The sequence below is a fragment of the Apium graveolens genome, chromosome 2 (genome assembly GCF_009905375.1).
Source record: "Apium graveolens cultivar Ventura chromosome 2, ASM990537v1, whole genome shotgun sequence".
Classification (NCBI taxonomy): Eukaryota; Viridiplantae; Streptophyta; class Magnoliopsida; order Apiales; family Apiaceae; genus Apium; species Apium graveolens.
The window spans coordinates 141,724,015-141,738,282 of NC_133648.1; the positions used below are offsets into that span (position 1 = coordinate 141,724,015).

Below are 14,268 nucleotides of genomic sequence, written 5' to 3' on the forward strand. Positions count from 1 at the left end.
CAGTTAGGTAATCTAATGCACGTTTTACGGCTTGAAACTATAAAACAATATGACATTCTACTTCTATTATTCAAAAACCAAAATATGAAACAATATTGTACAATATACAGCCGTATTACGATTACTCATTCATATATTTCTCAATATTTGCAAATTTATTGCAATAATATCACAACAAATTATCAAATATAAAAATAATATTACACCAATGTCAGAAATTGAAATAATATAATTTATTTATTTTTTTTAAAAAACTGTGCTTTCCAAGTTTATGAAAGGAAAAATAGCTAGGATGCAAAGCCCCCACCAGATTTTACAGCAACACTTCCTGTGTTTTTTGCTGAAATTTCAAAAAATCAAAATTAAACTTTTTGAAAATTCCTACAGTTTGATCATATCCCATTAGGCCATGCAAAATGGTTCAACGAATTGCGATAGTTTTGGCTTACCACATAAGCTTTCCTTTGGTGGTTCCTCTGCTACCCTTAGGAGCCACTGAATGACATGTTATGTATCAAAAAACGCCTCGAAAATATCATACATGAATCATTAGTGAATGTGTGTGCAATGCTTCATATACAACTATTGTGAATAGTAAAAGCTAATTTCCCTGCATGTTATGCAATATACTACTGCAGCAAAAATAAGATCTATCTGTGATGTCTGTAGATTTATTCTTTGCCTGAATAAGGGTACTTATATAGGCTATCTGCCCTTTTGTTTCATATACCTCGCCTACCTGCAAATTAACTTGGGCTGCTTGTGCATAGAACATACAAATTCATCACTCTTGAACCTGTTTCAGATTTCAGGGCTGAATCTTCTTTTCCAATGCACCACACACCAGCCAAGCGAGCAGCACCGGGAACTTTCCAAACTGAGTCAGGTAATCTAATGCACGTTTTACAGCTTGAAGCTCTTTCTATACATTTTAAATCTCTCCTATCCAGCTGACACTTTTACTTCCAGAACAAAGGGCCAAACTACCAAGAGTTGCATCGCTCACAGGCACCACCAGCAGTACCACGAGGGGCCCACTATTAACCACTGATGCAGGGCCAAGCAATACCTCTACGAATTGGGCTGCAGGTACTAGCTTATTCAAATTTGTTAATTGAACCAGGGTTGCCGCCTCCGACATATTCTACAAGCATATTAACAAAAAACTTATTATTCATGTATTCTCCGCTTACTGTACAATTGCAGCTGAACAAGCACTTCCGTCATATTTCGGACTACCCGGGCAAAGCTGCATGCATTGTGGTGTTGCGCTATGGTATGAAGAGCGGGTTAAAAGGAACAGGCACACCACCGACCCACACTTCACCTTTTGTTGTGAAGAAGGACGCGTGAAGCTACCACTCTTGAAAGAACCACCTGCTTTACTCAAACATCTTCTTGGACCAAATTCTGGACAACAAGGTACCAATTTCAAGCAGAATATAAGGCCTTACAACTCCATGTTTGCTGTCGCATCATTAGGAGTCCAGATTGATAGATTAATAAACAAATCGAGGGGACCTTATGTGTTTCGTGCTGGTGGACAGATTTACCACAACACAAGCTCATTACTCCCACCAGCAGGTAAAAAGTCCCTGTTTGCCCAGCTCTACATATATGATACTGATCATGAGGTTAGTAATAGAATTAGCACACTGCGAAATCCAGATAGAGGTCCCGCTATTGACGAAAGTATTGTACAGGGTCTGACACAAATGCTAGACGAGCATAGCAATTTGGTAAGATCTTATAGAAAAGCAAGAGACATGTTCGAAGAGCAACCATAAGCCACTTTTCATTTGCGGCTGCCTGAGGCCCGTACTAGGGATGGTAGACAATACAACATCCCAACGGAATCTGAAGTAGGGGGCTTGATAGTGGGTGAGCTCACCGAGAAAAAATTTGAGCCTGACATTATTGTGCGCCACCGTACTAAAGGGATTACACATATTGATGAGTTACACCCAAGCTATATGTCCATGGCATATGCCTTAATTCATCCGTATGGAGAAGATGGCTACAGGCTGGGTATACCCTTAGCAGAAAGGGGCTCTCAAACTTCTAAACGACAGACACTAACAATGTGCCAGTATTATTGTTTTCGATTCCAACAAAGGTCTACTGAGGGGCATACCTTACTTTTAGCAGGACACCTATTGCAGCAATATATAGTCGACGCTTACATGGCAGTTGAGCAAGAAAGGTTTAGGTGGGTTCGAACCCATCAAAGTGAACTCAGGACAGAATTATACTCAGGATTAATGGATGCAGTGCATCATGGGGACTCAACCAGCTCCACGGTAGGAAAATCAGTCATCTTGCCATCGTCACACACTGGAGGTCTGCGCTACAGGGCTCAGAATTACCAAGATGCAATGGCAATTTGTCGGTGGGTAGGCTATCCGGATTTGTTCATTACATTCACATGTAATCCAAAATGGAAAGAGATTAATGACATGCTTAGCCTGATCGGTCAAAAAAATGACTCTAACAGGGTTGATATAATATGTCGAGTATTTGAGATAAAGTTGCAGCAACTCATACACTACATCAAAAAAGAACAACCATTTGGTAAAGTCATGGCATGTAAGTATGCTTTGTTTATAGCGTATTTTTTATCAACCAGTATTTAAGTCCCAAATCTGCTTTATTTGTTTATTCTATTTTGATAGTATCAAAATGTTGGTGCAGGTTTATACACCATAGAATTCCAGAAAAGGGGTTTACCTCATACGCACATCCTGCTTTTCTTACACCCATCTATGAAAAATCCTTCTCCAGAATATATTGACACCATAATAAGGGCAGAAATACCGGACATCAATGTCGACCCTGATGCCTATAACGCGGTCAAGAAATCTATGCTTCACGGGCCGTGTGGTCAAGCCAATGTATCCTCTCCTTGTATGCAACAGGGAAAATGCACCAAATTTTTCCCAAAGAAATTTAATGACACCACCACAATTGGAGAAGATGGGTTCCCAATATATAGGCGCAGGAATACAGGAATTATTGTGGAAAAAAATGGCACCCTCCTGGACAATCGTTATGTCATCCCTTACAACAGAAATTTATCAGTCAAATTTGATGCTCATTTTAACATTGAACTCTGTAACAGCACAAGATCTATCAAATATTTATTCAAATATATTAACAAAGGCCCAGATAGAGCAACCGCAGTGATTGAGACCGCCGACGAGCGGGATGAAATTAAAGCATACCTTGACTGTAGGTAAGTGCTATGTGTTGTAAAAGAAAAAAAAACTAACTTTTTAAAATTTATGTAAGAACATGTAAGTTTTATGATCAAGGAAGCTTTTCGATTTAACTATCTATAATATTTACATACCTTTCATGTTTACCTTTATCAGATACATATCAGCATGTGAGGCTTGCTGGAGAATTTTTCAATTCGGCATCAACTACAGGTACCCAGCGGTTGAGCGATTACCTTTTCACCTGCCCAATGAGCATACTGTTATATTTGAGGAAAGCAGGTGCATTGAAAACGTGCTCAGTATGCCCGGAATAGACAAAACAAAATTCACAGAATGGTTGGAGACAAACAGGAAGAATGAGGATGCCCGCAGTCTTACTTATGCAGAATTCCCCCAACACTGGGTTTGGAATTCCAAGGGTAAATTATGGACCAAGCGGAAAAAAGGGAATGCAGTTGGTAGAATTTACTTTGCACATCCGTCAAGTGGAGAACGTTTCTATATGCGCATGCTCCTAAATTTTGTAAAGGGAAGCACATCATTTGAGTGCATTAGAACGATAAATGGTGTGACATATCCCACTTTCAAAGCTGCATGTTATGCTTTAGGATTATTGGATGATGACAGAGAATGGATTGATTGCTTATCTGAGGCTGCAGTTTGGGCAACAGGAAATGAGTTACGCAATCTCTTTGTCACAATGCTCATCTTTTGCCAAGTTTCCAATATACCAGAACTTTGGAAAACTCATTCAACAATACTCTCGGAAGATATGCTTTACTTGCAAAGAAAAAGGTTTCAGGTACCTGACCTACAACTAACACAAGAACAAATTGAGTCATATGCACTGGTTGAAATTGAAGGTCTTATGCAAAAATTAGGCAAGAGCCTAAAGGACATAGATGGGACGCCACAACCAGATTCTTCACTCACGCGAGATTTATTAAATAGATTGCTGAATGAGGAGCTGGATTATGATCATGCTGCTTTGAAGATCTTGCATGAGAAATCATTAAATGATTTAAATCAATTCCAAAAAGGTGCTTATGACGTAATTTTACACTCAGTTCAGAATGATGAAGGCAGATTGTTCTTCATCAGTGGTCATGGTGGCACAGGAAAAACATTCTTATGGAATACAATCACTTCTAAATTAAGATCAGAGTCGCTGATAGTCCCACCTGTTGCTACTTCAGGGTTAGCATCGTTGTTACTACCGAATGGTCGGACAACACACTCCCGATTTCGCATCCCATTGGACATAACAGCTGAATCTACATGTGAGATTAAACATGGTACGCAATTAGCCAAACTTCTTCAAAAAACTTCTCTTATTATTTGGGATGAGGCACCAATGACCCACAAATATTGTTTTGAAGCTCTGGACAAGACCTTAAGAGACTTGCTAAACACACGGTATGATAATTGTCGATCTAAGCCCTTTGGAGGCCTTACAGTCGTGTGTGGTGGGGATTTCCGCCAGATTCTACCTGTTATCCCGCAAGGTGAACGCGTGGATATTATTAATGCCTCACTTAACTCATCTTACCTTTGGCCTCATTTTGAAATTTTTGAGCTAAAACAAAATATGAGGCTACACAGGGAAGGGATTGATGAAATAGAAGCCGAGAAAATAGCATCATTTGATAGATGGCTCTTGCAGATCAGGGATGGTTCCCTATACGAAAATCCAGCACAGGAACTGATAAGAATTCCACCAGAATTGTGCAGCCCAACAACCGAGAATCCAATGGAAGGCATTGTCGGCGAAGTCTACCCTTCTTTGTTGGAAAATTACAAGAAAATTGCATACATAAAAGAACGTGCTATATTGACACCAAAAAATGAAACAGCCCATGAATTGAATGACTTTCTAATGAACATGATATCGGGAGAAGGGAGAACATATCTAAGCTCCGATAGTGTGTGCAAGGCGAGCATTAAGGCTGATGATGATTTGTTATACCCCCCAGAATTTTTGAATAGTTTAAGGTTCAGTGGAGTCCCAAACCATGATATACGACTTAAGGAAGGAACCCCCATCATGCTTCTCAGAAACTTAAATCAATCTGCGGGTCTTTGTAATGGCACACGACTAATAGTCACCCGTCTAGGCAAATGGTCTATTCGAGGAGACATAATTTCTGGAGCAAAAGTTGGTCAAAATGTTACCATCCCGCGAATCATCATGTCTCCGAAAGAATCAAAATGGCCATTTAAACTTAATAGGCGTCAACTACCAGTAACACCATGTTTCGCAATGACAATTAATAAAAGTCAGGGCCAGTCTTTAAACCGTGTAGGTCTGTACCTTCCTAGCCAGGTATTCACCCATGGACATGTGTATGTGGCTCTGTCAAGGGTCACTGGAATAGAAGGCTTGATCATTGTCAATGCTGATACTGAGGTCAAGGACCAGGCTCTAATCAAAAACATTGTTTACAAAGAGGTCTTCGAGAACATTCAGGCGCCCACACGTGACAGCTGTAAGACATCAGACCATGCTACCTCTTTTGTTAGGCATAAAGTATATAACTTATTGCATCTGTGCATTTTTCTGCTATCCATAGTTCAACTATAATGCAAAAAAAATAATATCGCATAGTCATACATAGCATTTAATATCACACATTGGCTAATAACCAAGGAACATGAAAATAGAATATTTTTAAGAACTCTAAGCAATCTTCACTCTAGATGAATGTTTAACAAATTGGGGTATTGCTCCATTGTGTTCTTATTATATTTAAATATTTTGTAGTGTTTCCCAATTTACTAGGTGTATCTAGACACTGGAAACAATAAATATGTGCTTATCCAAAAAATTAAATCCACCTAAAATTTAAAACCTAACTACAAATGTTGTTAATTTATAGAATTAAGCCTAAGATTCTTAAGATGATCCATAAATGTTTCTCTTTAATTCATTCTCTATTTTATTCTCAGCCCAACACATTGGCATATCTGGGCTGCCGGTGGAAAACACAGCAGAATAGATGTTCCATCCAGCAACTTGCTCAGCCCCTGCAAAAAAGGTTATAAATTCTAGGATGTTAAATCATTTAAATTTGTACTTAGATATCAATCTTCCACTTGCATCATACTGCACTCCCCCTATAGGAATTATCATGTTTATATTTTCTTCAAAGTGCCAAACATGCTCTCATTCATGTTGCTAACCACACAACTAACATGCATTGATTCTGTTATTTTTATCAATGTAAATTTTTTTCCTCAGAATTTTTTTTCCCATTGTTGATCAATACATTTCCTCATTATAGGCATGTTTCATATATTAGCTCTACTGTCTCTTTTAAAAATGAGATATGTAAATTCTAGGAAAATTTTGTTTAGATCAAAACTTTCGGTTGCTCAAACTTTAAATCCGCATATGAAATTTAGATAAAAGAGAGTTACGAGAAGCTGGCATGGGATATTAGACCTCTCCTATATTTGTACCAAAATTCTTTTATGTCGATTTAATTTCAAAACTTTCAGGTTCATATTGTTTTTAGATAATCTGTATTTTATAAAAAATGCAATGAAATATATTTTTTGCTAAGAGTGATGATTAACAGATCTATTAGCCTAATAGGCGGAGTTTAATCAAACGTTATTATTCATTTTATAGTTCTTTGCACTTAGTGACGTTATCTTCTTTTAGGCCTTTGCAATGACCTTTACTCCTGCATCTGTAAAAATTCATGTTTGTACTATGTAATTAACCAACTAAATATTAGGGCGCTACATTCCTTTTTATTTATACAAAAGCCGGGTTGTACCTAGAGGCCTTGAAAATTCTTAAGCAAGTGATTGCTTATGAACCCCTGTCTCAGTTTCTGTATACCCAGGGTTTCGCTTCAATTGAATGTGATTCATTATGTTAATTGTCTGAATTTTCATTTTTAAGTCTTTTATTCATTAATCTTGCACCTGGTCTACCAGACTATCATCAGTTTGCATTCCATTTGCCCCCAATCATACTTTATTATTTTCATTGTTTATCATAGAAGTGAAATCAATGTTTCACAATGTGCAATATCTGTTAAAGTGATACATAGTAGGCTGTTAAGATTCTTTAAACTAAGCCGCGGCTCTTTGATGTTGGTAGGAAACTTGGTTGGAGGTGTATTTTGGATATGTCAAATGCTAGCTTAGTTCTTAAGTATCTAACAAGCTTTGCCTTTCATTTGTTAACCACTCACCAGGAAGGTGATAGAAGACCCAGCGGATGCTTCAGCGGGCCATCAATAAAGGGAAGATGAACTTTTAGTTCAACCTGCCAAAATCTCGGGAATTCAAAGGCAGAAAAATAGGAAACTGGTAACATGCATGCTCTTGGTTGTTACTGCAAAATGATGCAGATCAAGTATTCTATTTTGTAAACCTACATGACCTGTGTAAAACAAAAAACACACATCTAGAATGATTTTTCCTCAACTACAAGACCACAATCACTTCAAAATTACATGTCATGCGTAAAACTGTTTACAATTCTATTACAGATAAGGCTAGAGCTAGCCCTTGCCGTGCATTGTTTTTAAAGCTATTTATGACTAATTTTCTAAAGCATGGTTAATTAGATGATTAATAACCTTCCTTTAATCCCCCGGGTGATAAAAGATCTCCATACTAGGTATTTTCAACTTATGTAAACTCATCTATGTAAAATTTTGTTTGTCATTGATGCTGGTAAGGTTGTTTGCGGTCACACATACAGTTGTTTTAAAGTAGCGATACCATTTAGCCCCTTTCATCTGCATGTTAAAAGATGTCATAATGCAACAAATCAGACGCCCAGTTTCCTGCAACAACTATGTTGAAGTGAGGGACAAAATGGTTGTAGAAGTACATGGTTCTGTGACTAGCAATGCAATGCACTCATGGTGTAGTAAGTTGAGGGGCTGTGAGACTTTTAGATGCTTCACAAACCGCGCGAAGCGCGGTTTCTTCACCTAGTTTAGATTTAAAAGCGGTAAATATCTCCCGTTCAGTGATTGAAAGATTATAATAGCAAAAAAAAATCCTCCAAATATGAAATTTTAGCAAGTCCAACATTACGCTAACTCAATTCTTAAATATAATATAAAAAATTAGTTTTTAATAAATTAAAATTTGAAGAAGTGTGTTTGTCTCCAACAATATTACTTAAACTTGTTCCTTATACCCATAATAATATATTATAAAATAAGGGTTAGATGATTTTTAAAAAGATGGTGTTAGTTCTTAAAAATAAAGAGTAAATGGATGATTTTAGTAATTTTAGTGATTTAAGTAATCACTAAGAGAATAGTAATCACTAAGAGACTGCTGGAACATACTTTTCTTCCTCGTTCCTTAAATTTCAACTTAAAAGTTCTGGTTTGTTGGGCCCGCTCTTAGAGTTATTAGCTAGCTTTAGTCATCAAATTTCACTTACTATTACTCCTTCTGTCCCATTGAATTCTATACATCACTTTTTGGCACGTTTTTCAATACTCGTTTAAATTATAATTTCATAATATTTTTTTTATTTTTTTTCTAAATAAAAGTTCTATGTTTAAACTTTTATTCAATTTTTTTTAAAAAAACATTATGAAACTATATTTTATATAAGTCTCGAAATACGTGCAAATAGTGTATGTATAGATCCTAGAGCGACGGAGGGAGTAAAAGATATTTAGCAAAAAAACAAAGTTTAACTTAAAAGGTTATATTCTTGTTCTTTCACGAGGAGATCAATCGCATCCGACTATGCATTCTTAGAATTGTATATGTTTTATTTTTGATAAATAAAAAGGAGTTTTCGTTAACTTAAATATAATATAATCGGTACAAACCAACAACTGTTGATACAACCGGTTTGAAAAATGAATAACATGCTAAAAATAATTATATGATTTGTCTCTTGATAGTTTTACGCACTGAATTTAAAAATTCTTGAAGATAAAAATGAAATTAACGACATTTCAAGCGATCCAAACTGCACCAACATCCGTGAAAATAGCAACATCACAGTTGACCATATCACGTAAAAATCATTGTTAGCCCAGTGTTCAGAAACACCAAACACATAAACTGAGATTGGAGAAGCGCCACCCAGCTATTAGGGATGTCAATTTGTACCGAACCGATGGATACCCGATCCGTACCGATCGGATCGGGTTTTACCGAACCCGAATATTTCGGGTTTAGATTCGGGTTCGGGTTTTATTTTTAAACCCGAACCATTTTCGGGTCGGGTTTGGTTTTAAGGCATACCGTTCCGAACTCGACCCGAAAACCCGAAACCCGTTCCGTTCAGACCCGAACCCGATCTGAAACCCGTGTTAATATATAAATAATATTTTATATTTTAAAAGTAGTAATATAATATATAATATAACATATTACTAATATTAGTTCTAAAAAATTATACTGTTTACAAATTATTGCATTAAAATCGTTGAAATATGTTTTTAGCAAGCATGTTCAATACAAGTATACTAAAGGTCAAGATTATTGCATTATTTCACTAACAATTGTATTCATAGAGGTATGATCCATTGTCTTATCTGAATCCTCTAATTCAACCCCAAAAATTTAAATATCGTCGTATTTATTTGCACTTTACTCAAATCAGATTATAGTAATTTTTCACTAGAATTTGTGCAAATTAATGTGCAATTTAATAGTGATTTACAAACCCGAACCCGAACCGAACCCGATGGGTTCGGGTTTGGGTTTAGTGGTTCGGGTTTTTCCGGGTTCGGGTTCGGGTTTGGCAAAAATAACCGGGTTCGGGTTTGGTTTTTGCCAAACCCATTTCGACCGACCCGATTGCCATCCCTACCAGCTATCTGCATGTCGAATACCATCTATACACGTACCAAAGGTACCCCACCTATCTACATGCCGGATACTAGCTATAAACATGTCGGAAGGGTAAACCCTCGAAGGTTGCACAATCTTTGGTTGTGAAAGGTCATCTTTTACAATAATCATAACCGCTCCAGATTCGATGAAGGCTTTCCAGATCACCAAAAATACCAACAAAATTGTTCTCAACAGATCGAACGCCAAATAAACTCAAGTATAACTGAATAAAAATATAACAAAACACTCCAAAAAGAGAGACAAAACACGCACTCCAACGGGAGAGACACGCAAACCCAAAAAATTGGGTTTTATTGAAAACAAATTAACGAGAATAAAAGAAAATGAAGATGTTGGGCATTTTCACCGGAGAAAACCAGTAAAATCCCCTCGATTAACTTGAAAAAGGACATAATTATACTTATTTTAATCATGAATGTCACACTACACCATATATGGCCTATTATAACAGTATTTTTCAGTGTAACCAGCTAAACTGTTACCATAGATGCCTAAAAGCTTTTTTAGCCATCTATAGTTATATTTATTTTTAATGTAACTGTTGGTGTCATTTAGTGTAACCATAGAGAAAATGAGACATTTACGGTTACACTAAAATTAATGTTACCATTGGTCTTAATAAAGAGTAACTAAAAACTGAAATTTTAGGCGGCTGATTAATTTACACAGAAGCGGGGAATGAAATTTATTAAAAAAAGTCAAGGATGGGGTTTGAAAATTTAATAAAACATTACTTTTGTCCTAAACTCTCACATTTCACTCTCTCTCTCACACACATTTCTTCCCCTTCTCTCTAAACTTTTTTCTTTGACAATCGATTTGGTCCCAAACTGGTGTCTGAGTTCAACTTCTTCAAGTTGGTGTCTGAGTTCAATCGGGTCAACAAGCTGGTGTTTGAGTTCAATCGGGTCAACAATCAATTTGGGCTTCTTGTTTACAATCAGGTCTTCTTGTTGACAATCAGATCTTTTTCTTCTACAATCGGATTTCTGACTTATGGTTTTTTTTCCAATCGAGGTTTCCGACTTAGGGTTTCTTTTAAAGGTATTTTTCTGAGTTGTGGCTTTGAATTAGGGGTTTTTTGTTTATTTGTTTATTTGAAATATTTTTCTGAAGTGGGGTTGTGAATTGCATGTACTTGAATTGGGTCTTTGTTTATTTTTGTTTTTAAAAGTCTCTAATTGCATGTGAATTGAGGCTTAAAACAAACTCATTTGTGCTTTATCAAAATGAATTTGTTTAAAAATATATTTGTTTAAGTTTGATGAAATGAAGTTTAAGATTTATGTTTCTGTAACTACTTGTATTTTCGATTGACCATTTGCATGTTGAATTTGTTTACAATCGTACTGAGATATTTTTTGGGAACTGATATTTTATACGCATTACCTTTTCGTGTCATTTGCTTTAAATTTTCGATGAAGATCTTGAGTTCAAATTTTACGTAACATGATTGATAGGTAAGAGAGTTGAACAATATAGAAGATGTTTTGTGCGTATATCTGTGTTTAAATGATTGTAAAATTATAGTATGTACTGTGAGACGTATGTTTTGTATCTGAGTGTTTAAAAATTTAAATTTAGTGTGATTTTAAGATAGTCCAGAAAATCATGGTAGAATATATGTAATGGTGTAATGATATGATACTATAATATTAATCATATGAGATTTAACAAAACACGAGTGTGTGAGGCTTGCTAAAACACGTGTGAGCCCTGCTAAAATGTGGTTAGTGGAATAAAAACAACTTTAATTTATTTAGGCCTGCGTAATGATTATATCTTTAGTTAGTTAGTATATACAAAGTTATTACTAAATGAAACAAAGTTAACGATTAAAAAAGAGTTACTATGTATTTTATATCAAGTAGCACCAATGTCTAATTGTATAATGTTGAACAGTAGGTAGTATGACCGAGGAAGGTATAACTTGGTTGAATCTTCCCAAGTATACCAAAGATTATAGGTATGGAGTCAAATTGTATGTGAAGAAAGAGATGGCCAATTTCGACAGAGGAGACCAAATTAAGTGCCCTTGTCGTAAGTGTGACAATCGGTTATGGTGGGGTGGTCCTGATGTTGAGAGTCACCTCATGTGGAGGGGACCTTCTCCTCCGTTTATTCAGTCAATCTATGATGTTAGTTTATTTCCTGATAAAACATATAATATAAAATTCGAACAAAATACCGTGTTTGGGTTTCACTACTAGAAAAAAGACCTTAGACATCGGTTTTTAACCGATGTCTATGTAAAAAATGTATGATGTCTTCGCGACTGATGTTAAATGTATTTTCTCATAGACATCGGTTAAAAATCGATGTCTATGTAATATTACACATCGTTTCTGAAAAATTTCTGATGTCTAATTCACATTGATGTTATATAATTGTTTAATGTCAAGTTCAGAAATGTAATATTAGGACGATTAGGCCTGTTTAAAACTATAACACACAATCAATATTTATAAAATAACATCGGTTAAAAATAAAAAACCGATGTCTATATCTTATTAGACATCGATCATTTTCTAAGTACCCGATGTCAATGTTGATAATAGACATCGATCATTTTCTAAGTACCCGATGTCAATGTTGATAATAGACATCGGTTGTTTTCTAAAAAACCGATGTTAGTATGATAAATAGACATTGGGTGTTTATTTTTAAATCAGTGTTATTACCCTGTTTTCATGTGCTAATATTCCTTTATTAACATCGAATATTTTATTTTTCTGATGTCTTTGTGATTTTAAGACATTGCTTTTATATGTGTAAACTGATGTTATTTATGGTTTTTTAACATCGGTTCTAATAACAATGTGATGTCTGTTTCTATTATAATTAAACTGAGCATCTCTGTTTTTGCATGAACCAAAAAACTCCATATGGTAAAATCCAATCAACCAACAATTTTCCATCCAACCAACCAACAATTTTCACCCCATCAACCAACAATTAACCCAGATTCAACCAACAACAGTTTTTATCCAATCAACAACCTAAAACATCTACTAGAAAATTCAGAACATCTACATTAACCAACCAACAACAAATATATAGCGGAAATAGTATTAACACATTGTCAAACATGCATCTTACAAATTCGATCATCAAGTACATTATGAAACTAGAATTTACAGTAGCGAGGCAAGGAAATTTATAATCTACATTTTGTCTTGAATGAAGTCGATAACATCACAGCGAACCTGGTCTAGCTCCTCTAGAGTGTAAGACTTGCGAGTCTTGGTCGCCCACTAAAAATTGAGTAAACCGAAAAGGGTAATCATAAAAAAAATGCATCTAAAATGCCACATTCAGTCATACAAAAATGAATGTACGGACCTTAGAAGTAAAAGAAATTTCCCTGTCCTCAATAATTTCCTCCATGTACCTCATGACCACATAACCACATTCAACCCCACAAGGCTGTTTCGGGGATCCCTGTTAAGATAAAAAAAACTGGCTTTACAAACTGATTAAATCAAGATTACTGTCGTACTATAAAAATTATAATATAAATTACTTACTACAATATTCTTGATTTTAGGAGCTTTGTTACCCCTTCCTGTTTGAGAATTAACTTGTTTTATTGTCCTGCATATTATAATGACACGGTGTCAAGAGTCATATTTCAAATACAAAAAATAAATGAAAACAACCTAAAAAATATAAGGAATAATGTTACTCTGATAAAGCTTTTTCTAAATCATCAAAATGAGTTGGATGAGGCAAAGGATTGAGAATGTAAATGTCGCCATCCCATATTACGACCAGAATCCAGTGACAACTGTATTATTATAAATTTACACAAGTCAGATATTTTTAAAAATAGCCTAAAAACCTAAAAGAAAATTAAATTAATAGATTACAATATGCATTTAAAAATACTTACTGATGATTATGTGGCAGGAAGAATATGTGATTTTGATTACCCTCTTTCAACCGACTACCAATATTTCGTTGAAAATCAGCATTCAAATTAAAGTTGGCGCCAGGATCAAAAAATCCATACAGGACCACATCATCATTCTTGCGAACCCTCTTAATTGTACTATGCAAGTGCCTATACATATGTGGGAGAAATTAAAATTACTAGCAGACCAGTTGTGCAATAATTCAAACAGAACCTATAACCACGAAAATAAATTACTTACGCCATATACGCAGATATCGCAGCTTGTCCAATCATGTCAAA

The 14,268-nt window shown here is 35.5% G+C and overlaps 1 protein-coding gene across 1 annotated transcript; it reads left to right on the plus strand.

Annotated features, from left to right (window-relative positions):
* The first annotated feature begins 1,979 nt into the window (after positions 1-1,979).
* LOC141693869 (uncharacterized) lies at positions 1,980-7,658 on the plus strand. The gene is made up of 5 exons (XM_074499062.1): positions 1,980-2,586; positions 2,692-3,232; positions 3,372-5,704; positions 6,165-6,253; positions 7,427-7,658. The coding sequence occupies exons 1-4, from the start codon at positions 1,980-1,982 to the stop codon at positions 6,212-6,214; spliced, it is 3,531 nt and encodes a 1,176-aa protein (XP_074355163.1). The 3' UTR covers positions 6,215-6,253; positions 7,427-7,658.
* Positions 7,659-14,268: the final 6,610 nt, after the last annotated feature.